Source organism: Parus major, chromosome 1A (genome assembly GCF_001522545.3).
Source record: "Parus major isolate Abel chromosome 1A, Parus_major1.1, whole genome shotgun sequence".
In the NCBI taxonomy this organism is placed as follows: domain Eukaryota; kingdom Metazoa; phylum Chordata; class Aves; order Passeriformes; family Paridae; genus Parus; species Parus major.
This window is the reverse complement of record NC_031773.1, coordinates 43,072,006-43,089,861: the sequence shown is the minus strand read 5'-3', so window position 1 is coordinate 43,089,861 and position 17,856 is coordinate 43,072,006. Positions and strand designations below refer to the sequence as shown.

General features: G+C 36.4%; 1 protein-coding gene across 5 annotated transcripts in view; it reads right to left on the bottom strand.

Moving 5' to 3' along the window:
• Nucleotides 1–16,414, bottom strand: part of VEZT (vezatin, adherens junctions transmembrane protein) — a 48,505-nt gene extending 32,091 nt beyond the window's left edge. Inside the window, exons 1-5 of one of the 5 annotated variants that reach the window (XM_033514234.1) lie at nt 16,273–16,414; nt 12,723–12,857; nt 7,500–7,589; nt 5,197–5,372; nt 2,462–2,737 (exon numbers count right to left, since the gene is read on the bottom strand). In XM_033514234.1, coding sequence (XP_033370125.1) covers nt 2,462–2,737; nt 5,197–5,372; nt 7,500–7,589; nt 12,723–12,857; nt 16,273–16,311 — 716 coding nt within the window. In that variant the 5' untranslated portion in view covers nt 16,312–16,414. Of the gene's footprint in view, nt 1–2,461; nt 2,738–5,196; nt 5,373–7,499; nt 7,590–12,722; nt 12,858–16,240 lie in introns of all 5 variants that reach the window. The other 4 variants (XM_033514235.1, XM_015627877.3, XM_033514232.1 and 1 more) reach the window with 4 other exon arrangements.
• Between the last annotated feature and the right edge of the window lie 1,442 nt (nt 16,415–17,856).

The window sequence follows — 17,856 nt, the reverse complement described above, 5'->3', positions numbered from 1 at the left end:
AGTTGTCTTTGAGAACAGCTAATGTAAGAGAAGCCTGACAGGATTACAGAATCATAATATAGTTAAGATTGGAAGGGACCACTTTATAATCCAAGCTCCCTGCTTGAGTTCTTAGTTCCTGATCTATATAGCTGCAGTCAGTTTTACTGGGTGGGAGCGGAATGAAGGCAAAAGGATGTTTGACTGTCTATTTGAGTATAGCAGTCACTACCACACAGTAGTAAGCCACTTAATGTATAGAGAGCTGACCAAAACCTCATCAGAAAAAATCTACCATTCACAGAGACAGTCCAGTATCAATTAATAAGGGGCAAATAGGGTAGAAGAAAGCAAAGCCATAGATATTTCAATGGATGTGTAAATTAGCCCATGAAAACAGCAATGGATGGTGTCATGGGGAGGAAAACCAGCAGTGGAGAATGAGGAACCTCAGGCCAATGCTGCAGACCTGGACTTGCCCTGTCAGATTTTAGCCAAGTACAACCAGTCAAAGTCTGAATTTGGTACTCTTTCAATGACAGCTTCAATACTTTTCCTCTCACAATATGGTCAATTTGGCACAGGCCAAACTATGCTGAGTTAGCAATACCTTAAAACAGCTGCACATGTAACACTGACCAGGATGCTGTACCTGATTGAAATTTAATTCTTTCAAGGATGTAAAATAACACAAGAGGATACTCAGTAACTTTTCAAATGCAACCATTTCATGGTTTAGCATTTCTCATGGCATACTGGCATGAGACTCTTTATGACTAAGCACTAAGATTTTGATAACCTTACTACAGAAGAACATAGTAAACTTGTTCTGTTGTAGAAAATTCTAGGAAAAAAAAAGAAAAAGGGAAAACTAGCATTTTGAATCATATTCAAAAGCAAAGAACTTCATATTGCCCTATGCAGAAGCAGCATCTCTAGCATATATGGATGCAGAAAAGGACACTCTGGAGTTAGAACTGCCTCTAGGTTAAACCAACCCAACACATGTACAGCACTGACTTCCTTATACTGTACAGTTGTTCCAGTGAGGATGCTGGCACAGTCAGACTTCTCCCACTCCATCCATATACCAAAGTCTTTTGAAAAGCTTGCCAAAGTTTCAAGTAAAGAAGCTATTAGATCAAGCACCAGCTTAAAGACCAGTCTGTTTTTTGTTAATCTGTTATCTAAGAAATGTAGTAAAAGAACAAGGCAGCAGCGATTTAGACATTGACCACAAGTTCATTTGCTTAAACTTAGGCTAAAATCCAAATGTTTTTCTCATCTGTAATTTGGACAAGCCCGAAGAATAATTTCTTTTAAGAACCCATTTGCAAAGATAAGACTGCCTATTGCTCAAGTATATGCTTCTTCAGCAAAAATCCAGACCAAAACAAAAATCACATAGCTAGGCAGATTGAAGACATGCTTATGCATTCCAAAGGGAGAATGAAACATTTCTTCAGTGAAATACACTGAAGGCATCTCAAGCTAAAAAATTAATCCATAATTTTAAGTCTAAAGTTGCACACTTGCAGGTAAGAACATGTGTCTGAATGTAGAATAGTTGGTCTGGCACAGATAAACAACTTGTTGCCCACAAGGGAACTTTAGCTTTTTTTTTTTGAAAAGAAGTTGACTGTATTTTAGGTGTTGGTGTTTCCCACCCCCTTTAGCCTTAAGCAGAATTGGCACACATAGATTCATCATAGGTGATTACAACACAAAAGCATTCACTGCAATGAGAGTGCACAGAAACAGCAGGCATGTTGGCTTTGGAATCACTGCATACACTGATCACTTTCTGATGCCCTTTCACACAGCAGATCAGCAAAACTTATCAAATAACTACAAGAGCTAAATAATCAGAAACACTTTTGCATCCCTTAAGTGGAAGAGAGGAAAATTCAACAGTCAATAATTTAAGAATCTATATGTTTCAACAATCGTATGCAAGAAAAAAAGACTATGTTAAGTTTACTTGAGGTGGGAAATGACGTTTGATGGTTTTTGCTGACTACTGGGTTCTCACTACTTCAGACCTATTTGTTAAATAAAAATAGAATGGTTTTCATGTCATCCTGTTTTCTAAAATATGAGCAACTACTTGCAGATCAGTTTATTTACATCAATTTTGTAACGTAAGATAAAAAAACTTTCTAAATGACTCGGCAAAATAGTTAATTTCATTCAAAGTCCATTTGTTCATATATTTCATTGCTAGCAATGCAGGACATTTCAAAGGCATATGAGTTTTGTGAGATTTAATTCACCTACAGGATGTGGGGTTCTAATATTGAGTTGTTAGAATTCATACTTTTAGTATGAATAGTAATTATACTCTTTCATTTAATTTAAAACCTTGAAGTATCATGTTTTCCAATAATTCCACTTGTTATGGGAGACAGTGTAACAAGACAATTCTAGATGACAGCTGGTTTGAATGGATCTGTGTATTAAATAAAGTGAAATACAGACTCACAGGGTAAATCCTCTGGAAATCACTTCAGTCTCTTGAATGAGTCGTAGAGCTTTCCTCACGAGATTAGTAAAGGCTCGGCTATTTGCCACTGTTTCTTCCAGCTGGAGACAGTATTTTCGCAGGGACATTTGCAGCTTGGCTGTCCTCCACGTGCCCCACACTCTAAAGACTGCATAGAGGAGCAGCACTGGTCCACACAGCAGCCATGATGATTCCTTCCACCACGAAGGAAACATAAGCAGTGCACTTACAAAGGCAAGGAACAGCGAGACATCCCTGCAAACAGAGACAGTACCACCAACCACACGTTACTGAGAGCAAACAAGTGGGAAAAGTACCAAGTTTTCAGTTACAGTTGAGATTACAACATCTTATTGTAGGGCATTTCTGTAGGTCCTGAAGGGAGCTGTAAACACTGAAAACTACTTGTGATGGGTTTAGATGAATAAATACACGATATTACTTAGCTGGTATACTCTAAGGAAATCTTCAGCTTTTTTACAGCACAAGTAGGAGAGTAATGTACCACCCTGAAAGGTCAGTTTCTCTTACACATATGACTTAAAAAATAGAAAAGAAAATTTAAAAAAAAAAGAAAAAGAAAAAACCTGACTACTCAGCATTATAAGCCAGGGCGTGTAGGAATCTGTACTTCCAGGTTCAAGAGTACAGTAGGGAAGGGCATGTTTCTTTTGGTAGAAAATCCCTCAGTTAGTGCCAGCTGTATTTTTTCTAGAGTCTGACTCATTTAACTTGGACACCAATGCACCACTAGTTTCTAACACAATTTTATAAAGATGGCTTGAATAATCATTTAAAATATTCTGACACCTTTTGAAAATCCTTAAAGTATAAGGTTCCTAGTATTTCAGTTATTTCTCAAAGACATTTAAAAAGCTTATAAAGTTTCCTTTATAAAATTCCTTTCCTCTATAAAAATGCAATAAATAAGTAACTGCTAGAAAAACCACTGTTTCATAGATATTATTGTATGCTTTTGGAAAATAATCACAATCATCAAAGAGATGGATGAGATACCAGCTTCAAGGTGCATTAGAACTATACTTTTCTAGAATGTTTTCAATGAAAAATATTTTTTTCCTTCATCCCTTAAAGCTGTGTATCCTGAATTTAGGTTTGGAAGTATTCACATGGAATATTTTTCCATTTCTAAATTAAGGCACAGGTTTCTACTTCCTGGACAGTTTTGTGGTCAAATTTCAATCAGCTTTACAAGTGTTAACTCTTTAGGGCTACTGGCTACTGATATGTCTCAGTAAAGATCCAAGGTTAAAATATTCCAAATATGTAACTTCCTCTAAAAGGGACAGACACACAGTTTCTAACTTCCTTGGTACATTAAAGTCTTACAAATAAAATAAAGCAAATCACAACAGTGAAAGACCAGAAGGGATTTAACAGCTAACTTTCTTTATTTTCAGCTTTTGTTTTGTTGGTTGGTTAACCATCATGGCCAGACCAAAGATGAAAATAGAGACTCCACAACCCAGGCCATTGGCATTCCAACTCCTAAGTATTCTTAGAGTTCAAAAGATTTCCCCCAAGTCCCAATTTGAATCACTGGCAGATTAATTACATTATTCTTCCTCATATCCTTCCCTTTTCTGAACAGAACAAATGATGACTGATCACAACCTTCTACATATCATAACACTATTCCATCCCAGAGATATGCAGATCCTTTCCTGGAATAGTACTGCATACCCAGTTATTCATCACTTGGTGTTTATTAACTTGACTTTTCCTTCCCAAGTGTAGCATTAAACTTCTGTCTTTATTGAATTTTCTATCATTTTCAAGGCATTTCTCCAAGCTACTGTTGACCTCTGGTCTGTGAAAACACAAACTTGGTGTCATCTGGAAGGTGAACAACATTCATAATTTTTTTAAAGTGTACTTTATCAGCTGAAAGTTGAAGAAACTGAATAATGCTAGGACCAGAAAAATCTGGGTCAAAAGTTCTCTTGTTTGATAGGGAGCATCAATAATGACATGACATAAACAGTTGAGGTGTGACTTTATAATAATTTTATCTACATTTTTAGTGTATATATGAGAAAATAGCACTGGCCCATTTTATGTGATTTTTTTTTCTACTGATTACTGCATTTCCAAGCAAGATACTGTCAGAACAACCACTGATGTTATTATTTTTTAAATACAGGTGATAGCTGTTCAGATACTGCTCCAGTCAGCTCCTTCAGTACTCTTGAGTAAATTCCACAAGACTCTGCTGACTTCAATGTATCTTATTGAAATACTTTGTAGTTTATTCTTCTAATATACTATGTCTGAAAATTAATTGGACATCCCACCTCACCTTCTCCCACCCACAACATATTTTATAAAGACCCCACCAAAATAAACACTTTGCAATTCATGTTTCACAGTCATGTCTCATTATCAAAATCACCTCTATACAGCTTCAGAAATTAATGAATTAATCAACTATGTTAGTTCTTCCTTATAGACTATATTAATTAGAGAGTATTCATTCATGTTCATATAGTCATCTCAGATTAAAATTCACTTTCAATAAAATGCCCAATGCAAAAAAACATGCCTATACAAAAATCTGGGGGCTAGTAGAATAAAGACCCAAGGACATGAAAAAAATATAGTTACTTTAATGTTGCATTTTATATCAAGAATGCACAATATATTTTTTACTTATTTCTCAGTGACTATAATGGTAGATATCCTCAATACAGTACCAAATATTAGGAGTTGCTAGGGAGCGTAGCGTTGGAAGTTGTCTGTTTTCCTGTTGCTTACACTGCCCTGCAGACAGGATGCTGGGGTCAAGGAATTCAATCAGTTCCACATCCTCCTGCAGCAGAACTTCCTGTTGCAGGATGGTACGGAGCGTGTCAAATCGAAATCCAACATCCTTACCACATACAAATGGGCAGGAGAAAAAACAGGCATTAGTAAAGAATATGCAAATTCTTAAAATTAAGTTAGCAGAACAAGGAAAACACCCCCACACTCTACACTTTACTGACAACAATCTGTTCCCAGAGCACAGGAATGTTTCAGATATATGACAAGTAGATACTTTTTTATTAAATTTGTTTAACTTTATAATCTCACACTACTATCTAACAGTTCAGGCTTGCAGGATGCATCACAGTGACTTTGTGATCTGACCTAGATAGTAACAACTGGAAACAGGCCAGAGTATGCCAATATATTTGCATAAGAGAAGTACTGAATCTGTTAGAAGATCATTAAGAAACAGAAAATACTTTTTTTGAAAATGTCATGACATCATTTATATCATTAACAAACAGAACTTAGAGAGAGAAAGGGAGATATTGCTAATTAATCAACAGAAAGTCACTTGTGGACACTTAATAACAGTAGGGTCTGGATGGAAGCACCAAGCCAAGGCAGTGGAGTACCCTCCTGCAGGATTCTGCACCTCTCCCAAGAGAACTCAATCCAAACGTGAAACAGTATGGGGCTCCAGAGACCTCACCCCTGCTACACCTCAGGCAAACTTTAGGGAGTTACTCAGTTGTGAATTCGATGCCATAAGCATTTGCTACTTTCCCCCCAACTATAGCTCTTCAAGACAAATATGCAGCTCATGAAGACAAATACAACTATCAGAGAAGTCCCTAGAAATTTTCATTTGCATACTGCACCAAACCATAATTACTTCAATTTAAGAATGCCATAACAAGACTCAACAAACACTGAACATGTGCATCCATGCATCTAGCTAATTACAGGAGAGAAAAGAGAATATTTCTGAAAAGTCTCTAATAGAAGCTTTTAACACAAGTGTGACATTTCACAGTACAAAATCTGTTTCATTCTGTCACTGACAGAATGAGATTCTTTATGAAACCATAAGATAGCTAGTTTAGAAATTTAATTCCATGCACAGATGTCACCTCAGATAACTTCCATTCTACTTTTAATGGAAAACATTTGTTTCAGGACTGTGTGCAAGAGGAAACTCTGCCCTCCTCCGACGCATCCTGTGTCATTTTAGCACTCTGCTGTAGTATGCAGCAGGACAAACATGTTTTCCATGTTCTTTGGTTATGCCTCCATCTCAAGAAAGTAAGACTAAAAATTGCTGTTAACATAATAACCTCAATTCATAGGGGAAGAGGGAGGAAGAAAAAAGTCAATCAAAGATCACTAATGAGAGATTTTCAAAGGAAATTTTGCCCTCCTGAGATAAAGGAGAACTGAGATACAGCATAACTCTTTGAGAAATGGAAAATTCTAACTTCTCATGTTGCTCAACATTTTCTTTTGAAACTCCATTTGAAGACATCATCCCTACAACATAGTAGAAAAAAATCAATCAAAACTCTAGATTCTGGAAGAGTTTGACTAGAGTGACATTTGCAAGCAATACTAGGAGCATGAAGGAGCAGGTACAAGTTAAAGCAGATCTGAGACAAGCCCAAACTGGAAAGCAGTGCTGCAGAGAAAGAGTAAACAAAGTTTGATTTGCCTTTCCCAAAAGCAGAGGCCCTTCAGAGAGTAGTGTCAAAACAAAGAGGCCAGGATGCGTCCAGGGCCAGTACAGCTGTACTGTGGTGGTGCTGTGCCTGAGCTAACAGGCTGAAACAGAGGGTGAAGCAATACTCAGCTGAAACTCTAGAACCTTCTGTCTTAGGTGGTCTCTACAAAGCACTAGGATACCAAACGTGGACTTTCTCAGTCAGCATCTCCCTACTGCCTTCCACCAAAGGGGTACCTACATTAAACTCAGTTCAGCTTTCAAGAATTTATTTAATTTCTCGCATATTTTATTATCTTCCACATATTGAACATCCTCAACCTGGCTACTGATACAGCTCCTGTCCTTTTCTGCCCAATTTGGCACAGTAACTGAAGACCAGAATTAGTATTATCTAAAGAGTAAATAATACTCTTAGAGCCAAAACCAACAATACAGACCAAAGATGTTGTTCAGAGGATGAGATACGGAAGGGAGGAAGACCTGTGGATTAGGAAAGGAAATGGAAAAATAAAAAAAGTGATCACTTACCAGTCGGTGAAGTATGTCATTGTTTTTCTTATACTGTAGAAAAGGAAACCAGCTTCTAAAAAACTCAACTAGTTTTGACAGGATGCCTTGCTAAAAGGAACAGAAATTACTCCAGTTAAAAGAAACCCAATAACCAAAGCCAAAATTAAATAAATAACAGCAGTCAAAGACTTTACTTCTCCATTTGATTTTCTTGTTAACTCAGACCAAGTACCTGTAAGGAAGTTTCACTTACTGTGTCTGGCCTAACTTCAGAGCACACTAAGAGAACATCTGCTTCCTGTCAGTTTGCTTGTGTGCAAGAGAATAAAATAAAGCCTTCAGTAACCCCACCTATTTGGAGCATAATAGATTGTTATGGTGTTCTGTTAAAAATAACTGCAGCTAAGATTAGATTGATCTCAAGTTGGCAGCTACTGCATTGATATGAAAGACTTTCTCTCTCCTGGGAGATAAAAACCCAAAGCTTAAATGATTGACAGGCTTTAGAAAAGTGGAAGACCAGAACAGGGACAACCTCTCCTCAGCAGCCCACTGCTTGAGCACAAGACTCCAGAAGAGTTGTAAACAGGGACAGGGAGAGTGATGGTAAGGAGAAGAAATGCCCCAGAAATTCCCTGTCCACACCAGTGTGTGCCACCAGGCACTTTATCTCTATGCTGCTTCCTATGCAACCTAAATCCACGCTTTTGTCTGAGCTGTACACGTATCTTCAGATGCCACTAAAAGAGGGACTCCCTCTCAGTCATCACACATTCTACTCATGTATCTTCCTAAAACAAGATGCATAACAGGTTATAACTTAATGGATGCATGGTTTTGCTTTAGTCTACAGCCACTCAATGAACAAAAAAAACCCCAGTTCTTGACAAATAATTCTATCTATTTCCTCAGACTGAACTGACAGGAAGTATTTTTCAAAATATTTACTTATATATATTTAATTTATTCTGAGGCCCTAACTCAATCTTCAGACTGCTGACATGTGACACAATAAAATAAAATGTATACAAAAAAGAATTAATTGTGAAGTGCTTACATTTTGTGGCATACCATTTCAAAATAATAAAACAAAGCCCCATACAGATTGTAATAGCCCGGTGCATAAAAGGTGACAATTTCTGTTTCTCCCTCTTGTTTGGGTTTTTTTTTCATTTTTTATTCCCCTCTTGTTTTTTTCTTGGTTTTTCCCCAACTACAAGGTGGGAAATAGAAGAACAAACCCAAGCAACAGGAGCTCAGAGTTTTGTAGTTAACCTGTGACCAGCCTGACAGCCTTCTGAAAGGCAGTGCAACCAGTCTGGTGCATCAGAAACTGTCACCCTAAAGCCCTTATGCTTCCACAGTTTTTGAAATAACTTATTTTAGGGCCCATTTAAGTAATCTAACTCAAGCTTTTCTTTACAAATGTCTCATCTTTCTGTATACAGTTAGATTTTGAGATCTATGCCACAAGGAAATGTTTTTAGGTCAGTGAAGAGGTAAACCAGTAACAGGGATCTCATAATGATAGCTCTTCCCAAAACACTGACATCACTGTGGCTTGTTAGGAGGAGCTATCCCAGCAATTCACACTTAAGACTATGGAATAAGTCCAAGTGATTTTATTTTGATGTTGCTCAAGGCCAATGACATAAGTCAGAAGAATATCACTAACTGCAGCACTAGATTATCCTTCAGGTTTCTTGCAGAGCAGTGCAAAAGGAAATAAAATTTTCTAATTACAATTTATAGAAAATTGAAATTAAATGAACAAAGGTCTTGCTCTGCATTTGAATTTCAGACAGCATTTCACTGAAAAGTACTTTTCTCTGTACATTGAAAGCAGGGTACAGAAACAGTCATACATTTAAGAATATGCCTTTTGAATCCTATAATTTTCAACTGCTTAGCCTTTGTTAGTCTTTGAACTTTTATGATGAACATTTAAAGCTACACCAAGGATTGTATTAAACTGCTACCAGCTTACTAAAGTAGACTGTGGAGTTACTGAAAAAACCCTAGTGTGCTACATAAGCAATCTTTTAGTTTATTCTCCAAGGTTTAGTTTAAAAATAAAGATCTGAGCTTGCATAAACACTCAACAGGCAAGTCAGTGCTTGAAAATATGAAATGAGACAACCCACTGTCTTGGGCTGTGACCCAATAGAGTACAGCAACACACTGAATTATTCACATCATTGGAATAGTGTCTCACAGTTTGCATTCCCATTGGGAGAGTTACTGACAAGTAAAACTACTTTCACCAACACACAAGTCAGGTCATGGTGCCAATGCTTCTGGAGTATTCTTACAGCTTTGCAACAACTCTCAGTCAAATTCTCTGTAAACTAAATAACAAAGATGCATAGCTCCTAATTTAAAAAAATATTATCATAATTCATGCACATTTTAGGTAAATTAATCTGAATCTAAAAAAGAATTGTAAGAATTATTTCTCTTTTGTAGAGAAATTCTTCAGGAGAAGATAATGCTACACACTGAATACCTTGCACTAAGTGGGTGGGAGCCCTAGACAAAGGACTGGTCCCTCTGCCATCCCACATCAGGTCACCTGCACAGCCACTGAGGGCTAGCCCAAACACAATCCTCAGAAGCTGCCTCCAGCACCACTTCTGCTGTAATAACAAAATATCATCATATCTAAGGTGGGACAAGGTGTGACAATATAATCAATTCAAACATTTAGATATGCACAGCAGTTTAGGAAAATGGCTGAGAAAGATGTAAATGGGAAGTGATAAATTCTGTAAAGATCAAGTAGAATTATCCAAATGGGATTTAATCCCAGAAAACAAGTCCAGCAGCTCTTACTAGCAGTGCTTTTGAGTATCAAGTGATCATGAGACCAGAACTTTAGCTGTAACTTTCTCCACAGATTGGCACAGCCAGGAACACCGGACCTACAATTCTACAATTACTATGCTAAATCACAACTCCATAGTCCCTCAGATGGGAGTTTGGCATTTCATCAGCCCCCAGAACACAACCTTAAAAAACCTTTACAGCTTTTAACTCTGTTCATTAAGACCATATTCCAATCAAAAAAAAAAAAAAAAAAAAAAAAAAACGCGCCAAAAAGCCACCACCAAAACCACATGTCCTTAGAAGTATTTAAAATGTCCTTCAAATTCAGCTGGTGCCTCTGCCTTTTCCTTATGCCTGATCCACACACTCTGCTTGGCAGGACAGCTAGACACAATGGAAATATTTGTATCAGTCACTAGGAACCTCTTTTTCTTCCCAGATTTGTTTTTTCAGTCCCTGAAGATCCCAAAGTAGACCTTTACCATGCCAAATTCTTGCTGCAAATTCACCTGCTTTCAGCTGCACAGGGTTCCCACTTGACAGAACACAAGAGAAGGAAACAACCTCAACTCAAAAACAAAGCAATACTCCGGCTTTTACCTTTTAATTTTAATGAAGTGTTTAAGGCATTTGGAAACTTGCTTTTCAGAACAGAAGGAAAGTGATTTACACATACTGGGAATCACTCAGTGTGGTATAGCATCTGCTCCCTGTAATCATAGTTACACCAAGCCTCAAGGAAGATCATTTCATATGAGGACTGTGGGTAGGTACATATTCAGAAGTCAGAAACCATTTATTTTCCAGATATTTTATCATTTCAGTAGACTAGGCCAGTGAAGGCCAAGAGAAGGGAAATTGTAACAGTCCCATTTAAACTGAGGAAATGACTGGACAGGAATGCAAATTATCTGTCTGTATGTCATAAAAAAGTTGCAACAAAGCCTCAGATCCTCCTCAATCCAGTCCATTTTCCTAAATGTGTGGCCAGCTGCCTCTCCCTCATTTTCTTTCCTATTGAGACACCCTACCAAAATGGGACACAGAAATCAAATGACAAAAACAGACTTTCTGACACCAGATTACAGAAGGGAAGTGTTAACTCTTCCCAACTGGTACTGGAATTGCAGCAGAAAGAACCTATGAAAATTTATCACTAATAATTACACACAGGTTTCTTCCTCATTTCCACTATGTACCCTTGTCTAGACAGAGATGAGACAGTGTGAACGTCACCTAGTGTTTGTAAGAAAAGGACAGCCCGTTTTCACACACCCACTCCCTTCAAGCTGCAAGGCAAAGCATGAAAAATTACTTCTACATCTGACACAATACTGGAGGAATTGCTGCCAACACAATAAAATTAAGTGTAAAATGCTTGAGGGGAAGGGAGGGGAAAAAAACAGAATACCTGAGGTTTTTAAAAGCAGTATATCTTAATACTTTTGAGGTTCTTAACCCTCCAGCACTTTCGTATAAAATTCAGTGGAAATTATATACACAAACACAGTAACACACTGATTTTCTCACTGCCACAAAAGTAACTATGCAAAATAATGTAGCTGACAGTACATGCATTACTTCATAGCAACTAACAAAGTATCAACCAATGAAATGCCATCCTATTTTTTAATTAACAGTGAACAAATGTTAACATTTAATAAATAAATAAACAAACAAACAATCCAAGTCTTCCTACTCTAAATCAGAATAGGTATCTTCAGTGTAAATATACCACAAAACACCTATTATCTATAAAGATAGGTGGTTTCTTAAGAGTTATGGTGAGTGCTAGCTGACTATTCTGAAAACCAAAAGTGGTAGACCTAATATTTCCATTAATACTTTTAAAGGTAGCTCAAAATAAAGAAAATTGTGATTTAAATTCAGCCTTGCTTTGTGACCAGTAATAGAAGCAACCATTATTAGAAATGCAAGAGCCATCCACATCAACTATCTCATTCAGATTGGCTACTGCATGTCTACTTCCCAGAAATCCTCTTTCTTAATATGTTTTGTCACAGACAAAGCTATACTTAGCAACTAAATGCCTGGGAAGGGCTGGAAACTATAAATATTCTGTTCTAGAAAATTACAGGTTCTATTCCCAGAATGTCATGCTAAGTTAACATAATAAGATCCACTACAGAAGATAATTTTCAACACTCAAAAAAATTATTTATCAAAGCTTCTTGCTTCCCTGGCTTACGTATGTGCAAAGAATCACTCCAGACTATACTGAATAACTACAACTTCAAGATACATTAACAGGCTGAGGTTCATTGTCTGGGTGTTTTTGCCTTTATTTTTTTTTAAATACAGGAAGAGATTCCTCTCTGTTCTGATTTCTCCAATTTGTGAAGCAATGCAGTTCTCTGTGAGCAGATAAATACTCAGCAACAGGACAGTGCTCACCTTCTGGGCAGCACGCACAGTCTGCTCCCTTTGGCTTTCTGCTGCTGCACATTGCTCTGCCTTCTGTGACACTGAGGAACATACTTCAAAATCTGTGTGTCCCAAATCCTGCAGATATTGGTACAGTGGGGAATTCTGAAAAGGGAGTTATAAAAAGAAAAAGGAGAAAAAAACCTGTTAAAAATCATTCTGTGTTTCCCACAAAACACCACTGTGAATTCAGAAACCACACAATCAGCAATGAATGGGTTGAGAAATGGAAAAAAAAAATCAGAAAAAGGCTTCTGCTCTCTCAAAGGATGGTACTAGTATTCTGGCTCAAAAATAAAGCCCCAAAACTCCCACAGCACACAAACAAAAAAAAAACTCAACTTTTTAAAATTGCTGGCAAAATGAATGGTTTGCAAACAGTCCTTAATAAAGCAGAAAAAGTACAGAATTCTGATCACCAGAGAATAGTGATATTTAGAATGATTAGATATTTTCTATATAGATCTGAGAAATTTCTTCTTGTCATCTGCACCAGCTATTTAGATTTACTTAACTCTTATTTTTCAGTTTATAACTACGTATTTGGCAGTACCTAGGACACATTTGATGAAAACAATAACTAGCATAACTCCAGTTCTACTCAAGACACATAAAGAGACTTCATTTTTAAGAGAAACTCTCAGCATCTGTATCTGTATCTGTATCTGTCTGATACAGCCTAGTTAGACAGGGATTAATTTTACCCCTGAAAAAAATTATTAATGAGAGTATGCAAAACTAGCCAACTTCATAGAAAGAATACCAACATCTTAATTTAACATACTCTCAACCAAAATATTTTATATAAAAAGTAAACACTTTACAGTAAATGATGCATATTTGTGGAGGTCTGCAGAAATGACCACCAACAGAACACCTACCACTAATTGTTACACCGACTATCATTAATTTGCTGGTGCAAGTTGTGAAGGGGCTCACCTACCTCTGACTATGGACCCACAGTGGAATCTCAAATGACTGCTTGCCATGGAATAAAACTTGGAAGCCATCACTCATACCAAATGAACAAATTAACTTGTTACCTTTAGGAATTTTGTTAACCCTAGCACCATTATTTTAATCCCTCTTATCTATTTAAAGCATGCAAAATCATACTTGTGCTTACTCCGTTTAAGTTACTCACAACAGATTCAGCATCCAGTCATTACCTGAAACTTAAATATTTGTAGCAACTCACAGGTACAGACAACCACACTCACCCCCAAAGGCAATGATTGTGCAAAACACTAGGATAGGTTAATGACTCATTTCCTTGTGAGAATATTTCCAGTGTGACAACACAATCCTATGTTTTTTCTAAGTACCCTTCTTCCATGGTTGAGTACTTTTTCAAAATGCAACCAACTCTAATTAAACTGTGCTGTTCTGGACAGGCTGTTTCTCTCTATGTAGAACATGCTATTTTACTGGAATTCCTTAATTCCAAAAAATGGAAGAGTAAATGGACTAGAATACTTGTTCTATTTAAGACACTGTTAAATTTACCTAATAACTTCAGGACAAACTGAGAATATGCATGGATATGCATAACCTTGTCTTCTTAAAACAGCTTTCATACAGAACCAGACTGCACACTGCCAACACACCTGGAACAACCTGAACACCTCCACACAAGAACTTTTAGAGTAGCATGGAATCTTCCCCATTTATATGAAGACACAGACAAAGTAGTGGGTGAATAGAGAATGTTTTCTTCAAAAATCATAGTTATAAGGCTTGCTCCAGGCAGAACTTCAAGGAAATCGTACCTAGGCTCTTGGCAAACCTGACCATCATCTTGACCATACTTGCCACGAGCAAGGCCAGCCACCATATGACACATGACTATTCTTGCTCTTTATTGGCACTCGCCAACATACAGACAATATGGCATGGCAAAATAACCCAAAAATACAAAGGGGTTTTTCTACTATTATCTCAGGGTGCACCTTTATTTGGTGTCAATGATGAGATAATTTTTTTCAAGTTGATCAAAAAAACTGGTGTCTTCCTGTTTAATTAGTTCCATTTCCTCACAAAAATGGATGAAGGAAGACAGAATGAGAGGTGGACACAGACAGGCTATCCACTGAAAACTGAATTATTTAAAATCCTGAAAGCTATCACTAGTAAGTGAAATATGGCATTGATGTAATAATGCCCAATTCTTCCCTTTTACTGGTAATCTAATTACATCACAACCTTCCATCTAATTCTAATTAGTAGATTTTCTACTCTACAGAAACAGTGAAAAATACACCATCTCTCCAAATGTTAACAAAATTTCAGCCCCTAACTAGGAAGAATGATTTTATTTCTTCTTGAAATTAAGGTAGAATATCAGCACCTTACTAGTTTTCCATAAATCCCTTCTGACTAAATCTTAGAAGGCTTTTATGTGGTCTCTTAATAGGTAAATATACACTTTTTTATCCCTGTTCAGAACTGGAAATCTGTTTTCTGACTATTAGCTTATGAAATCAAAAATAATTAAAATTTAACGTGAATGTTATTCCTTTAAGTAGATAATGGGTCCTCTCTTTCAGCTTCTCAGAAAGTACTCAGGCTACAAAATCTTCCCCTAAAAGATTTCTTTGGCTCCACACACTTTGTCTATCCCATTCTTTCTGAAATATTATTAGCAGAACTTACTTGCATATTGGAAAAATCCTATAAAAATAAAAACCTTTTTATAAACTTCAATGACCAAGAACAATGCTGCGACTAAAATTCCTTATGTAAGTAAAACCACCATTGTTCCCCTTTCTGAATCCATTAGAAGCATGCAAGATGTGGGTAAAGAAAGCAATGAATAAGAATTGGGTTGAAGCCCTTCTGAAATTAGATTATTAGGAATCTTAACAAATGAATCACTAAAACATTCCATTAAGAGTGAGGTCCCTTGTGTAGCACAGGGAGCTTCACATTTTGCTTAGAAAAATCTGAAGATTACAGTCCTATTAGAAATAGCACAGATGGCATATACACATTAGTCTATGCTAACATAAACCCACACTATTTATTTATTTATTGTACTTCATTTCCTGCTGCCTAACAAGCCTGTCACTTTCAAAGCTGTGTGGTGTGTATAACTCACAGTTGCCTATAATCAGAAGAGGAAAAATGGAAGATGTCTCCACCAATCTATAGGTAATATGTCCCATGACATGTAAGTAATGTCTAGAAAATTCATTCAAGCAATTTTTAAAAGTCGAAGGGTAGATTTCATGTATGGACATTCATACAAAATTTCCAATATTATCAAGGAATCAGAAAATTATTAATTAAGCAACTCCACAATTGCAATGTGATACCATTAAAATATCCTATTTTGTATACTGTGTTTCAGTACAAGACACAGAAGTACTACACTTAATGCTTACAAAGCATGTTTCATCCTCACAAAGCTCTAAAAGCAGTAATGAAATCTCATAATGTGTCTTATGTATCACAAATTATAGCTCCAAGTTTTTAGCTTAGATCCTTACCCAAACCTCTCACTCCTAAAAGCCTTCTTTACCATAAAAAAGATCGCAGACATGCACATATTCTTGAACATGCACTTCTAACTGTGAGAAAAGTTCCTTGGTTTCAACTCATGCTGTTGTTCATCAGCACTGTCAGGCTCAGCTGCTTTCACCTGCAAATATCATGATAACATTAAAAAAATATACCTCTTGGTAAGGGAAAATAGGAGGCCTCTGACTTGTTTCCTCCCATTTTTTTTCCCCCAGAATTTATATATTCCTTTTTACAAGAGTCCAACATTAAAAATGAAAAAAAAAAGCACAACAGCTTTTACATTTCTTCATATGATATAAATGCTACACTTGTATTTGAAGTTTAGGACACAGAAAGTTTATCCTTGCAAGCAATAATAAGTGGCAATTAAAAAAAAAAAAAAAAAGAAAATTAGGCTTGTGAGAAGCTTTTATATTAGAACATGAGATGAAGGGACAGCAAGTTTGTTTCAGTGGATAGCATGAAGATGACAAAATCTCGCCTTCCTATTAATACAATATATTATTCTAGAGGAATCTATTCCAAGTACTTTTGAATTTCTACTTTCAACCACTCTCAAGTGAGTTAATAACTAGAATCATTAGTATTACTCCCATCTGACAGTCAGGTTTGTTTGTTTATTTCTAGTTGTCTCTGGCAGAATGACATGGTAATGAATAAGGTACAAAGTAGAGAGGAGATGCTTAAGCTTATTATTGTATTACTATCATACTTTCAGCTACTGATAGGAAATACTATCTAAAGTAAATGACACCAAAACAAGGTTTTTCAGCAATATGCTGCATTTATTTCTATAGCTTCTCCAAGTTGCTGCTGCTTCTTACACATCACTTTCTGAAACACAGGAGACAGGGATTACATTTATGGCCAAGGCATTTTTAAAAATTATGTAAATTGTCCAAAATGAGCGCTGGAAATTAAAGTTCCAGAACAGACAGAAGACTAAAAGCAATTCTTCTCTGGTGTACTTTATATGTATTATATATGGAAAAAACTTGTTAACAAGTGAAGCAAGATAAGTCAGAAACAGCTGATGTACTGAGCAGGCACATGGTTTTTGAAATTTTGAAGAATCGGAGTTTTCTATGGACTCAGCAGAGACCAACAAAAAACCCACTTATCTTTATCACATTTCTAATTTGCTAAAGTAATATTGCAAAGTCCTTCAACTGTAACCATTTACAGTACAGTATAGGTTTAGCTAAGCTCCCATTAAGAGAATCAAGAAAGAAAATCCTTTCCTCCTCATTCATAACTCCATGAGCAATTTTAGATCCATACTAAAAACTATTTCACTCACATACATATGTTTAATTACAATTCTCCTTTTTTCATTGCTGAAAGTGGTTGAGACTCATTCTAAACCCAAGATATTTTTTGCAGGATTAAAGAACACTCCACTAAATTACTAATTTACTAATGTGGGTATTTAACAGTTTCCCAATGCTTATTTTAATAGAGCACTGACTTGGGTTAGGAAGAAACATCATCTAAACTGAAGACTAAGCATTGTGTATGCAATTATAAAACAGCAAAAATTAAAAAAAAAAAAAAAGAAAATCAAGGCAAACACTAAAAGATA